Source organism: Apium graveolens, chromosome 1 (assembly GCF_009905375.1).
Source record: "Apium graveolens cultivar Ventura chromosome 1, ASM990537v1, whole genome shotgun sequence".
NCBI classification, from domain to species: Eukaryota; Viridiplantae; Streptophyta; class Magnoliopsida; order Apiales; family Apiaceae; genus Apium; species Apium graveolens.
In genome coordinates, this window is record NC_133647.1 from 153,109,948 (window position 1) to 153,126,220 (window position 16,273).

Sequence of the window (16,273 nt, forward strand, 5' to 3'; positions counted from 1 at the left end):
TGGTGGCTGGACATCCACAGTTTACAGAGGCTAAGAAAGAAGAAAAGGTGAGGCTCAAACAACAACAAAAGCAAGCTGCTTTAGAGGCCAAGAACCAAGTTAAGAAGCCTGCAACCACAGATTCTGAAATGCCCTCTGTGACTCATCTATATTATATATTATAATATATTATATATATATAATATATAATATTATAATATATATTATAATATTATATATTATATATTATATAATATATATTAGGGAATTTGTCAAATATACCAACTTTTGGATATTTATTTATAACTCTACTACCTTACTTCAAATCTTGCAAATTTACTATCTTTTTAAACATACAAACAATTAAATTACAAAAATACCATCCCTCTATCCTCTTTATTATTCTCATCCTTCCTCACCTCATCTTCCTCCACCACAACCTCCTCATCAACCCTCTCCTCTTCCTTCATAACCACAACCTCCCTCTGCCGCCGACACCACCACCGCCATCTCCGCCGACGGCACCGGCGCCGGAGCTTCACTCACCGGCATCATTGGAACCTCCGGCAAAGACATTTTTTGCCATTTTTCGTCATGAAGGTTAAACTGGTTCAGGTCCTGGTTCTGGGACACGGAGAGGAGCATCATCTTTGCTATCTTTCAATTCTTTCCTCACCCAATATGCATACGAGGATGCTTCTTCTTCTTCTTCTTCTTGCCCTTCAATGTTTGATGATACATCATCATCCATTGGGGCTTGTCTATATATCTATGTAATTGTAATTGTATTTGTAATTGTAATGGCTGTTGTTTCAAACCCAACTCAGATTGCCCTGCCCTGTCATTCGACAATGGATCTACCTAAAATGGCCCGGCAGGGGCACTCATTTTTCGTAATTTGCAAACACGTGAGCATCTTATTTTGTAACTAAATATAATTTTTAACATTTTTTTCAAATTTGCATTTGTGGTTGTATATATGGTTGCTAGCAGTTGCAGATATGGTTGCAAATGTAACCTCCGTATTTTTGCAAATATTTTTTGAAAGATAGTATTTTTGCAATTTGTTTTAAAAAATGACAGTATTTTTACAAAAATTCTTTTTGACTTGAGTATTTATGAAAAAACCATATATATTATATATTGAATGAAATATATAATTTTATTGATATTAATAGATGTGTATACAAATGATAATTACGTTTCTATTAAAAGGGAAATTATATCCAAGATTAATAGTGCGAATTATCTGTAGTTTGATTTTCAGTCTTTCTTTTAGTCTAGATTAATTGTACATATTACTTTATTTTAGCTTAAGCCTCATTATATCCACCAAATTCAATTAATTATATTAATCTTTAATTTAACTTATGTAAGCTCAAATATGTGATATAATTTAATTTCACTCAGATGCAATTGTATATTATTTTATTTTAGCTGGTCTAACTATTTTTTGATTTTAATTTTATTTTATCTTGAAATAATTATAAAAATATTTTCTAGCCCGGAAGAATATTATATATTGTCTTGTTTTAGTCCGACGACATAATACAAACTAACGAATTACCTATTGTTTTGTTTTAATAAAATAGTATAAATACTATTTTTATAGAATAAATCTCGTAATCATATAATCATGTTATAGTTTATTTTTAATTTAAATTCTACCGTGGGTTGAATATAAACGTTGTTACAGCGAGGATGATTTGTATGTATTATTTTGTTTTAGGCCGTCATTATATCGATCAATGAATTATCTTTTATTTTTAATTTTCTTATAGTCTGATTGAATAACATTATCTTTTTAATTGCGTCCGTAGTATTTATTATTTTGTTTTAAGCCAACAAAGCAAATCCCACTAATACATTTAGTTTTTTAATATTTTTTATGTTAGCCCGAGTCATCAATATAATTTTGTTTAAGCCCATATGATAATGTAATTTATTTTATTACGGTACTAATATAAATACCAAAAAATTATATTTTGATTCAAATTTTTTTAAGATCGCTTAAATAATATAATTTTTTCTTGGCCGGTGTGAATTGTATAAATTATTTTTTTAACCTGAGACCATTGTATACAGATTTATTTCTATTTCAATAAATATTCGTGTGATATATTTTGAAAATGAGGTGTTTTAATTGAAAAAAGATAGAAAAGTTAATATATTTTAGTTGTAAAAGATAGTTGATTATTTAGTTGAAAAAATAAATATCTAATTATCATTAATAACAAATTTATTAATAAAACAACTGAAAATCAAAATAAAAATTAAAACCTTTCATAATTTGGCTTCTTGATTTCTTTTTAGCAAGTACCATATGACCAACAGATTATCAAAATTTTAATATTTTGTTTGTTATAATATAGTATGGATAGATTGGTGGATAAGTGGCCAATAAAGCTAATTATATTATATCCTTATATATAATAAGCATAAAAAAATTCTTATCCAAAACTTTGGTATTATACTGTCAAAACAATTTCGCCCGTTGGTATGATATTTTTAAAAATAAACGAATGATATTATATCTTATTAAAAAGAATAAGACCTTTAAAACCAATTGATTTTTTTAAATATAATCATAAATAGGAAATGCATACATTCTTCTAGTACTATTCAAAACAGAATGAGATATGTCCTAATACAATCCTAGATAGAGTATGATTAGAGGTTCAAACAATCATATTCAAGGATTATCTTGTTCAACTACTATTCAAACTAGCTTTATTACCCGTACAAGGCACGCGATAGCTTTATTTATAAAAAATATTTCTATTTTTTAAAAGTACTTTTACGATATTTGTGTTATTTCATACAATATTGTGTGGTTCATGTTACAAAAACTAATGTAACGACGAATATCCCTAAATTTATATTATGCCACGAATATAAAGTTTAGAATGCACTCTTATAATTGAAAATAATGGTTCTTTATCAAGTTTCAATAATTTTTTCAATTGGAGATACCAAAAATACTATAATATTTATGTATCATATTTATCAAAATATGGGGGCAAAATAGTAAATTTTTTTACACGGTCGAGCTCGAACTTCAAATTATTCGGCTCATAAGGCTCACGAGTCTTATCGAGCCGATACTTTTTTTTAATATAAATATATTTGTATGTAAATATTTAATATTTTATTTATATTTTATACATTTAATAGAAACGATTTCGAGTATAACCTATCATATTTCGAGTTTTTGTCAATATTTGGTGAAATTGATTCAAGATTTCAAGCCGAACTTGAGGCGACCGGACTATTTACGACCCGAGTTTCAAGCTTAATTTAGGATTCGGTTGAAACCGAGCTCGTGCTCGAACCCGAATATTTTTAATCGAGTTCGAACCTGAAAGTTTTCGACTCGGCTCGGCTTGATTATAGCCTTAGTTGTTGTACACAACTATAAAGTTAGTATTTTAAAGTGAGTTAATTACACAAGTCTCGATAATTAATAAATTATTATTATATGATAATATATTATCAACAAGTTAATACAATAACATAATATGAACAAGTTATTTATTTAATGGTTGTAATTTTTTATAAATAAAAAAAATTATTATCCCGTTGTTGTACATGAGTATAAAGTTAGTATATTGTAGTGAGCTAATTACGCAAGTCTTAAAATAATTTTATTCTATTTCAATATTAGCCTCTACCTCAATTGATTGAAGGCACATGTTTATGTGTCACGTGTTCAATTCTACAAACCAACAATATTTTTTCATATTTATTCAAGTACGGGCGCAAAATAGTAATTTCGAATTATTTGTTTCTCCTAAAAAATTGAGCCTCTCGAACTTTTTATGACCCAAGATTTGCGCGAGTTTGAAATTTAAGGTTCGGTTGAACTTGAGTTCGAGCTTGAACCCGGACATTTTTAATCTAGTTCGAGCCTAACAGTTTTCGACTCGACTCGGATTGATTATACCCTTAGTTGTTACACGAGTATAAAGTTAGTATCTCGAAGCGAGTTAATTACCGGAGTCTTGATAATTAATAAATTATTATTATACGATAAGATATTATCAACAAGTTAATATGATAATATATTATCAACAAGAAATTATTTATTCGATTTATAAATTAAAAAAATAATTATAATCTCATCGTTGCACATGAGTATAAAATTATTATATTGTAATCAGCTAATTACCCAAGTCTTAGAATAATTTTATACTGTATAAATATTGAATTATATAGATTTAGTCACCCAAAATAAAGAAAGAAGTATGTAACTCAATAGTTGATGTTATCAAAATATAATCAAATGAGCCTCCAGCTCACTTGGTTGAAGTCATATGTTTGTTATAAGTGTGTCATGATCAATTCTCCACGCCAACAATATTTTTTCATATTCATTCAAATACGAGAGCAAAATAATAATTTCGAATTAAATGTTTCCCCACGAAAGAAAAAAGTTATTTATTTAATGTATCAATTTAAAAAAATAATTTATTTAATGTACCAATTTAAAAAAATAATTATAATCCTAATGTTACACATGAATATAAAATTATTATATTGTAATCAGCTAATTATCTAGTCTTAACTCAATAGTTAATATTAGCAAAATATAAACAAAAGAGTTTCTAGCTCAACTGGATTAAATGTTTCCCCACGAAAGAAAAAAGTTATTTATTTAATGTATCAATTTAAAAAAATAATTTATTTAATGTACCAATTTAAAAAAATAATTATAATCCCAATGTTACACATGAATATAAAATTATTATATTATAATCAGCTAATTATCCAGTCTTAACTCAATAGTTAATATTAGCAAAATATAAACAAAAGAGTCTCTAGCTCAACTGGTTGACATCATATGCTTGTTATTACTATGTCATGGGTTCCATTTCAACAACATTTTTCCATACTTATTCAAGTACGAGGGCAAATTAGTAATTTCGAATTAAATGTTTCCCCAAAAATTATATATATAATAAATACCAAAATATGATATAACCGTAGATAGAATATGATTATATATTCTAATATATATATATAGCTATATAATACATCGCCAAAAAAGTAGTTTAATTTAACATTCGTATCATATTTGTTACAACAGTATTATAATAAACTATCAAAAATAAAAAATAATATTGAAACAACATCAGAAGTAACAATATATATATATATTAAAACATTGTAAAAATAAATTTTTAATTTTTTTAAAAAAGTAAATTTTTAAAAATCATACTTTGCACGGAGGCTAAAAACTTGTTTTAAAAAAATTATATAATCATGAAAAGAATTGTTCGTGCAATGCACGATTTAGTTCAATTCTACATAAATATGATTATTTATTGGCGTTTGGTGTATACTTGCGACGAAAGAACCCCAATAATTGTTATATTCACAACAAAGTAATTGTGTGCTCACCGTTTTCAAACATAAAAAGAAAAAAATTGATAGATATGTAAACACGACCCGAGGGTGATGGATCATTTTAATATGATTTTTTGTCATTTGATTAAACAATGAAATAAGAGGATTAACAAAATAAATAATATGAATTTAAATTTGTTAAAAAGGGATTGAAATATGCTATGCTGAGTCCTACAAAAATCGGATAATTCTTTTCTATTATAATCCTATTAAAATTATAGTTGATTTTTTATACCTTATTTTCTATTATATGTAAACTATTTTTTTGATTTCTTTTCCTATTATAATTCTATTAATAAGGTTAATAAAACTTTTAAGTAAAATAAAGATAATTCGATAAAATCAATGTGTATCCAAAAATGGGTAACGATGATCAAAATTTTAATATTTAGATTATTATAATATAGTAAGTATAGTATCGACAAATAGATAAATATTACAATTATTTTTTATAACAAAATAAAATTTTTCGAAATAATTTAATAAAATATTTTTAATAGAAAAAAAATAAAAAAAATAGTATATTTTAGTTGAAAAATATAATTGGTTAGTTATTACTTATTGGTAATAATTGTAATATTACATAATCGAATCATTGAAAATGAAACTTAGATTCCAAAACTCTAATATATTAATAATAAGTAAATAAATGTAATTATGTAAGAATAATTAAATAAAGAAAATAGGTAACTAAATAGAGTTCAGAATAAGACTAAAGATAGTACTTTAAGTTTTTAACGAGATCTGGTCGGATATATGAGAGCGAGAAGGGTTTTAGAGGCTTCTGTTCAAGGCGGGTTCTGAATCTACTTGGGTGCATATAGGTCATGGGGGCACCGATATTACGTTCTTAATTTAAAATTTTAAAAATTAATTTTATAAGTAAAGATTATTCGATAGAATTAGCGTGTACCAGAAAATAGGTGTGACAACCCGGGTCAAATCACGAGCCTTTTTTAAAAACCAGGTCAAGTCCTGTTTATGAGTCCGAAATAAGCTGAAACATACTGTTTTGAGTGCAGCCGACTTGGGTTACACCAACCCACCACAGGCCCCCAAAAAATCATGATTTGTTGGTGCACATAGTAGTAGTACTTCACCTTATAAGCTAAATAGAAGCCCGAAATCTCCTCGATATGAGACTGGGGTGTTACAAATTTCCCCACTTAAACTTCTGACGTCCTCGTCAGGCCGAACAGACAGCCCATGGGTCCAGATTTTTGCCTCTGTAACTATTGTGGGATAATACCGGCCGGTTTCGTGTCCCCATCTCCGGACCTCTTGCCGTTGTGGTATAATACCACCAGCCTTCGTGTCCCCGGCAACTTGACGCATCAAACTTTCGAGAGTCAGCTCTGATACCATATGTGACAACCCGGGTCAAATTTCGAGCCTTTTTCGAAAACCGGGTCAAGTCCCGATTACGAGTCCGAAATAAGTCGAAGTATATTGTCCCGAGTATAGCCGACTTGAGTTACGACAAGCCCCCAAAAGATCATGATTTGTTGGTGCACATAGTAGTAGTATTTCACCTTATAAACTAAACAGAAGTCCCAAATCTCCTCGATGTGGGACTGGGGTGTTACATAGGTACCGTACCAAAATTTTCAATGTTTCGTCTTTTATATAATAATAATAAAATAAGGGTAATTCTATAAAATTAACGTGTACCAAAAATAAATACTGTACCAAAATTTTCAATGTTTCGTATTTTATATAATAAGAATAAATAGATAGATGGATAGTAGTAATAGATAGATAGTAATAGATAGGTGGTAATAAATTTAATTTAATGCTTAGTTTTTTTAATTTATAAAAATAGAAATAATTGGGAATAAAATGAGATAGGATTCTTATTTCTATCAGAAAAAATGATAAAAATACCTCTTTTTTCAGAGTTTGTGACAAAAATACCTCTTTTTAAAATTTTGGCCAAAAATACCCGTCTAATACGCATTTTTCAGTTGGGTATACTAATACGCATTTTAAAAATGGGTAATTCGTATTAAAAAAAATTGAAAAAAAAATAAAAAAATAAATAAAAAATAAGATATGCATTCACAAAATGCGTATCACCCATTTTGATTCTGGTGATACGCATTTGTGACATGCGTATCACATGTTCTTCTCTTTTTTTTTTATTTTTTTTTTATTTTTTTATGCAATACCCATTTTTCAGATGCGTAATAGATTTACCCATTTCTAAAATACGTATTAGAAGAGTATTTTTGGCCATAAATTCTAAAAAATGGTATTCTTATTACAACTTCTAAAAAAAAAGGTATTTTTGGCCATCACCCTTTCTATCACGGTTAGCTCAATTAGCCAACCATAGGCCATAGTAGATTAGGAGTAGGCGAAAGGTAGGTTTCTAGTCACCGTTGATTTTCTTCAATATCTAACGACCGAGATTACTCGCATAAACCTATATAAACACCCATTCGCACACTTTCAACAAGTCATAAACCCTAAATTTCATTACGACTCTCCGCAGCAAAACCCTATTTAATCGCAATGGGAAACCCTAAGGTATTCTTCGACATGGAGATTGGCGGCACCAAGGCTGGAAGGATCGTGATGGAGCTTTTTGCAGACACGACTCCCAAGACAGCTGAGAATTTCCGAGCCCTATGTACTGGTGAAAAGGGAGTTGGATTGTCAGGAAAGCCTCTTCACTACAAAGGATCAAGTTTTCACCGTGTGATCCCCGGATTCATGTGTCAGGGTGGTGATTTCACTGCTGGAAACGGTACAGGAGGAGAATCGATTTACGGACGCAAGTTTGAGGATGAGAATTTCGTGAAGAAGCATACTGGTGCTGGGATACTGTCCATGGCTAATGCGGGACCTGGAACTAATGGATCGCAGTTTTTTATTTGTACCGCGAAGACGGAGTGGCTGAATGGCAAGCATGTTGTTTTTGGACAAGTTGTTGAAGGGCTTGATGTTGTCAAAGCTATTGAGAAAGTTGGTTCCGGTGGTGGTAGGACTTCTAAGCCTGTTACTATTGTTGATTGTGGCCAGCTCGCTTAATTAGATTCTTTATTTTCTATTATCAGTGTGGTACTCTATGTTAGGGTATATGGATTATGTATTTTGATTTGAGATTGTTATCATGTTTCTTATCTATCTATCTATAAATTAAGGTTGGATGTTTTGATATATAAGTTTTCATGTAGAATACATATTGGATCATATGTGCGAACTGTTAAGGGTCTTTCCCGTACTTGTCCATGGGCATACCTAGCAACTACGTGTTTGTCCATAGGCATACTCTAGCAAAAAAAATTTATGAGTTGTCTGACTTTAGTTGTCTAGATTTTTGAGAATGAAGCCAATTAAAACCTGTCAGCCAAGTTATTAATAAAAAAACAATGTATGAATTAGGAATGTAAAAGATGATTGCCCAAATATTAGGAGACCTTATCACTTTAAGAAAAGAAGACATTTCTGATCACAAGAATGGTCAAAAATGTCCTAATTAAGTGGTTGGTTTGTTCGGTTATAATTATTTTTCCGACCAATATTCGTTGATTAAGAAATACGTGTTTTTTACAGTGTTTATATTGTCAATCTTTTTTTTTTGTGACAAGCACCTGTGTGGTCTTCTGTGGTTTTCCATCATGGATGAACATTGGAATCTGGTTTGGGAAGGAAAAACTTCTGTTCCATCAATGTTCTTAATCTTATTAATAATATTATCAACCATATATATATATAAGAACAGAAGTTTGAACTCGTTTCAAACGAGGCTTTCGATGCAGATCCATGTATGCGTGTGAGTATAAATATTTTGGTCCCATTTGCCCCCCCCTCCTGTGATTAATACTCCCTCCATTTTAAAATTACTGTCCACTTTTCAAGAACGGTCTTTCTAATGTGTGCCCAAACGCACATAATAAGTACTAAATTTTATGAGTTTGATGCATTTTTATTGGTGAAGTTGTGGTAAATGCAGGGGTCCATCAATATTTATGATTAGAGGACCAATCAAAATGCACCAAACTCATGAAAGTTAGTGTTTATTGTGTGCACTTGGGCACACATTAGAAAACGGCACACATTAGAAAACCCGTTTAAAGAAAAATTTTGTTTTAAAATTTTTGTCTACTTACACTTTTAATCTCACTATTCAAATTATAAAATTTAGTTTATGTTTTCAAGATGAATTCTACACCACACACAATTATTATATCACTGATTTCTATTTTCAAGACTAACTCTCTATCATAAATAAAAGTGTAATAATGTAGTCAATGCAATAAATATGATAGCTAATATAACTTTTTTAACAATGTTAGAATTTCTTAATATGCGTAATTTTTTTAAAAGTATAAAGGTATATTGAAACGGAGAGAGTAGTATTTAACAAATGGTTTGTATAGTGCGTACACAGCAATGATTATTTAATGAGCTGATATAGTTTTTATTATTGTGAATTTGTGTGCAAAGAGCTCATCATAATTATTAGCAGTGTTCTAAAAATCGGTCTAGGCGGTCGTCTAGGCGCCGCCTAGTCGCTAGGCGGTGGTAAAACGCCCCGACTCGGATCTAGGCGGTGATTTATGCGTTTTTTCAAAAAATCGGGTCAAAATCGGGATTAGGCGGGCTAGGCGGTCAAAAATCGGTCCTAGGTGGTCTAGGCGGTCAAAAAATCATGTCAATTTATAATATAAAATATTGATAAGAAGTAACAAGTAATCTAATATATTTATTTTCTCACTTAAAATATAAAAATAACATATTATAATTATTTTAAAAGTGTGAATTAAAATATAGTTAATATTGTAAACTCAATAATTAGTACATAACGCATGTCAAATGTGTAGATATTCACTACAAGAAAACAAGGCTAAATACAACTGCACAAATACAACCGACATCAAATTCAACCGTTTTCGGTTGAAATTAAGGGCGCGGCTAAATACAACCGCATGCGGTCGTATTTAAATACGGTTGTATTTACGCGGTCGAATTTAGTACTAATTACAACCGAATAAATACAACCGTAAATATATACAACCGTATACGGTTGAGTTTAGGCGTGCTCCTAAATTCAACCGCATTCGGTCGAATTTAGCCTTACTAATTACAACTGAATAAATACCACCGTATTTATATACAACCGTATACGGTTGAGTTTAGGCGTGCTCCTAAATTCAACCGTATTCGGTCGAATTTAGCCTTGCTAAAAAATGGAAGGAATTTTTCCCGCCAACGCATTTTGTACTAAATTCAACCGATTCAGTCGAATTATTTTTAAAAATGGCGAAAAATTTCTGGGAAAAAATATAGAATAAATTTACACGAAATTTATATTTTAGTTCTTGCAAAAAAAATTATTATGGTAGGGAGATATTTATCGTTCAATTAATAATTATAGTTTGAGTTTCAATTTATTTTGTATTTATTTTTTTCTAAAATTTTTGTCATATAACTAAAATATACAGATATTGACATCCGTACGGTTGGATCATTCATTAATATTTTTAAAAATATCGAAACATCAATATGGGATTAAACACTAGTTAGAAGTACTGGTCAAACTACTGTTTGACTGTTAAAAAGGCAAACCTAATATATTTATTTTTTTCTAAAATTTTTGTCATATCACTAAAATATATTGATCTTGACATCCGTACGGTTGGATCATTCATTAATATTTTAAAAATATCGAAACATCAATATGGGATTAAACACTAGTTAGAAGTACTGGTCAAACTACTCCCTGACTCTTAAAAATGCAAACCAAATATATTTATTTTTTTCTAAAAATTTTGTCATATCACTAAAATATACAGATATTGACATCCGTATGGTTGGATAATTCATTAATATTTTTAAAAATATTGAATCATCAATATGGGATTAAACACTAGTTAGAAGTACTGGTCAAATTACTAGTTGACTGTTAAAAAGCAAACCGAATATATTTATTTTTTTCTAAAATTTTTGTGATATCTCTAAAATATATTAATCTTGACATCCGTCCGGTTGGATCATTCATTAATATTTTTAAAAATATCGAAACATCAATATAGGATTAAGCACTAGTTAGAAGTACTGGTCAAACTACTCTTTGACTATTAAAAATATAAACCAAATATATTTATTTTTTTCTAAAATTTTGTCATATCACTAAAATATACAGATATTGACATCCGTACAGTTTGATCATTCATTAATATTTTTAAAAATATCGAATCATCAATATGGGATTAAACACTAGTTAGAAGTACTGGTCAAATTACTAGTTGACTGTTAAAAAAGAAAACCGAATATATTTATTTTTTTCTAAAATTTTTGTCATATCTCTAAAATATATTAATCTTGACATCCGTACGGTTGGATCATTCATTAATATTTTTAAAAATATCGAAACATCAATATGGGATTAAGCACTAGTTAGAAGTACGGGTCAAACTACTCTTTGACTATTAAAAAGACAAACCAAATATATTTATTTTTTTCTAAAATTTTTGTCATATCACTAAAATATATAGATCTTGACATCCGTATGGTTGGATCATTCATTAATATTTTTAAAAATATCGAAACATCAATATGAGATTAAATACTAGTTAGAAGTATTGGTCAAACTACTCCTTAAATCTTAAAAAGGCAAACCAAATATATTTATTTTTTTCTAAATTTTTTGTCATATCACTAAAATATACAGATCTTGACATCCGTACGGTTGAATTATTCTTTAATATTTTTAAAAATATTGAATCATCAATATGGGGTTAAACACTAGTTAGAAGTACTGGTCAAGTTAATGTTTTGATTTTTTCAAAACAATTTTTGAATGATCCAACCGTAAGGATTTGAAGATATATATATTAGTAATATGATAAAAAGTTTAGAAAAAAATAAATTTATTTGATTTGCTATTTTAACAGTCAACTAGTAGTTTGACCCGTATTTCTTAATAGTGTTGAGTCCCATATTATTGTTTCGATTTTTTCAAAACAATTTATGAATGATCCAAATATAAGGATGTGAAGATCTATATATATTAGTGATATGATAAAAATTTTAGAAAAAAATAAATTTGTTTGCTTTACTATTTTACGAGTCAAGTAGTAGTTTGACCAGTATTTCTCAATACTGTTTAGTCTCATATTAATCTTTTGATTTTTTAAAAACAATTTAAGGATGATCAAACCCTAAGGATTTGAAGATCTATATCTATTAGTGATATGGTAAAAATTTTAGAAAAAAATAAATTTACTTGATTTGCTATTTAAACAGTCAACTAGTAGTTTGACCCGTATTCCCTAATAGTGTTTAGTTCTGTATTAATGTTTCGATTTTTTCAAAACAATTTATAAATGATCCAAACATAACCATGTGAAGATCTATATATATAGTAAAACCCAATAGGAGAATTTACTAATATTTCAAAACTAATTTGACTAAATAGTAAAACCCAATGGAAGAATTTACTCTAAGCATCCATGTATGAAATATTTTTTAAGTTATATCTTAAAAAAATATTTTTATAATTTTTTTAGTTTTATTTTGAATATGAAAATAAAGATAAGTTTTGATTAGTTGGAGTAAATTGACATCTATAACCGAATTCATAGTATTTGTTTTAATAAAAAAATTAATTGATCAAATGATAAATATTTGCGGTATTTATGTTAAAATTGATCAAAATCATTAATTCAAAATAGTGATTTCTCAAAAATAAATTTTAAAATTTTGAATATTATAGTATTTTAGGGAAAATATTAATTAATTATATAAGTCCTATTAAAAGGAACAAATTATATAATAATAATAATAATAATAATAATAATAATAATAATAATAATAATAATAATAATAATAATAATAATAATAATAAGGACACTCCTAAATTCAACCGAATACGGTTGTATTTAGAGCCACGTCAGCGATCCGCGTGAGTTATATCTAACGGACCAAGTTCAACTACTATCATATCAATCCAACGGTTGATTTTCCATTTTACAAGAAATATTTATAAATCAAAATAAAACAAAATTAAATAAACTAAAAATAAAATTTATTAAACCCCCACCCCACCCCACCCCATCCCATTACTCCGCTCACCATTCCTTCTTGCCTCACGGTTCAACCAACTCCCTCTGCATAACTCCCTGTATACACACTTTTTATTCCAAAATCATTCATATAATCATCAACAATCTCTACTATGGTCCCAAACTCACGTATAATCATCACTATCATCCCAAACTCACCCACCATTTTTCCACAACCCGTCCTAAACCCACCAGATCTGAACCCATCTAACCCAAAATCGTTCTAAACGAACCCGATAATAATTATAATATAGCTCGTCGGAGATCGAAGAATGGTTTCCGTTTGCGTTGAGGGTCAGCGACTGCAGGAGATGATAGTTCTTAGACACGTTGAATGAGTTTAAAGCGGGTGATATGACAAATATAAGTGTTGAGTGGTCAGATGTAATAATTGTTATGAGTTTATTTTGAATGCACAAAAGTTGTATGATGAAAGTCCTCAATGAGTTTTTTGCTGGTATTTTGAAACTTTGATTTTTTGGGGTACCGGGTTGAATGGGGTGCTTTAATTTGATGCAGATAATGTGTATTTTTAAAAGGCTCGCCGGAATCTGGAAACCTTCCGATTCCGGTGAGGTATTTTTTTTAAATTTGGTGTTCCTTATTTCGACTGAATGGGGTTGTATTTAGCAGTATATTTTTGACCATATGCTGTCGAATTTATTTTTTTGGGGACTGTTCAAATTTTTTCAAAAAATTTAAAATTTTGGGCGGGATTTTAAAATTTTAACTGAAAATTTAAATTTGACTGAATGCGGTTGTATTTATGCGGTTGTATTTAGCCGCTCGTTTGGCCGGTTGTATTTAGTGTAAATACGACCGGTCTACTAAATATGACTCGAGTATTTTCGACCGGCCCAAAAAACGGTTGTATTTAGTTAAATACAACCGAATTCGGTTGTATTTAACTAAATACAACCGTTTTTTTGGCGGTTGTATTTAGGCGTTTTTTTGTAGTGATTGTTTAATACCATTCTAATTTCTTTTTTTAAACAAATATTTGACATTTTGATCATTATATAATTATAAAAATTAAAAATAATATTTATATCCTTCCGATTAATGTTCCGATTAATCTCCGACTTGCCGATTAATCTCTCGAAGGTACCCTCACCGCCCTGGCACGACTAGCGATTTCCGGAACACTGATTATTAGAAAGAAACCAATCAAATGTAACAATTAACTTATTATTGTGGGCTCATGCGCACATTACAAAACGAAAAGCTGGTAAAATAGCAAGCCAGCGGTTAGTATCCCTGGTGTGCTTGAACCAATAATACATTATTTATCACAAGAGCACCGATAGCCTCTAGCTGCATTGGCATTGCTCTATCATTGATTTCCTCCTATACAAATTGTTCAGATCTTCCAGTCTCATTTTTTTGATCTCTCCGGCCCTTATTTCTTCCGATCTTTTACAAGTGTCACCGTTTTCTTGTCTTCTGATCTCATCATTTTTAACCGCCAACTATAACTTAATAGCAATATCCAGTTGATTCATTCTACTCCTATGTTTTTATCTCTCTCTGCAATCTACTATTTATTTGTAGTAGCTAGCAAATATGTGTAATACAACAATTATTTTCACTAGAAGTTGAAAAGGATGCGAAACTGCGGAAGGCGGGTGTGAATGTATGACGCGTAGTAGTTTAGCTGATTATGCACTAAATCTTGATTTGTCTACAATGGAAAGGGACCTGTTTATACTCTTTTATTTGATGCAAACAATAGTCTAACACACACACACATTCGGCTGTACTATCTTGACCTCTTCTGAAATTCAGTCATCAAACCCCTCCTATTTACTAACTCGGTATTGGTACTACTAGTGATACATCAGCTGTGACATAAGCTGTGCCAACCTGTACACAGCTCAGCAAGTTAGTTGGTAGATATAAAAATAGAATTAGAAGGTAGCTTTGTAAGTAAGTTTTCATTTTTTTCTGTTTTTGTATGTGCTGCTCTTCAGTATTTCTTCTCTTTAGTAAAAAAAGTGTTTGTTACATTCTTCATCTTTCTCTCTTCATATCTTCTATAAATTCATAGATTCTACTGGATGTTATCACAAAATCATCATGGTATCAGAGCATATTCAGTAGAATTGTCAAGTTCTTGGTGTTTTCTGCACACATCTCGATATGTTACGATTTCTCGCGATTATCACATCTCATCAGGTTAATTCGTATCAGTTTATGATCTTTAATACTTGCTTCTTCTTGATTTCATATTGATTGAAGTTGTTATATACATATCTTGTATCATTTCGTGAAGATCTATCATTTCGAGTCACTGTTCATCGTTGTGTTTAGATTTCTGTAATTCACATTTTTTTTCCGTACTTGTAATCTCTAATTGCGATAGAAAATGGCTGAATCAAGTCGAACTCGAGCATCTTTGCCTCCGAATCAAGATCCTACTAGTGTCTACTTTATTCATCCTTCTGATGCAAATACCACACAACTTGTATCAGTTAAATTCAATGGAACTGGTTTTAATAACTGGAAACGATCTATGATATTAACATTGTCTGCTAAGAACAAAATTGGATTTGTTGATGGTACTATACCTAAACCTGTGGCTACATCTGTTGAGTTTAAGGCTTGGGAGAGATGTAATGATTTGGTTTGCTCCTGGTTATTGTTCAATTTGGATGATGTTATTGCAAAAAGTGTGCTATTTCTCAAGACTGCAAGAGAGATATGGATGGATTTGGAGGAACGTTTTGGTTTTACATCAATGACTCAGGTGTATTCTTTGGAGCAACAATTGTCTGAGATTCATCAAGACACTGATAATGTGTCTGAATTTTTCACCA

At 29.8% G+C, this 16,273-nt stretch overlaps 1 protein-coding gene across 1 annotated transcript; it reads left to right on the forward strand.

The window, feature by feature from the left end:
* Window positions 1-7,847: 7,847 nt before the first annotated feature.
* Window positions 7,848-8,570, forward strand: LOC141721234 (peptidyl-prolyl cis-trans isomerase-like). The gene has a single exon (XM_074524061.1). The coding sequence runs from the start codon at window positions 7,900-7,902 to the stop codon at window positions 8,416-8,418; it is 519 nt and encodes a 172-aa protein (XP_074380162.1). The 5' UTR covers window positions 7,848-7,899; the 3' UTR covers window positions 8,419-8,570.
* The last annotated feature ends 7,703 nt before the right edge of the window (window positions 8,571-16,273 follow it).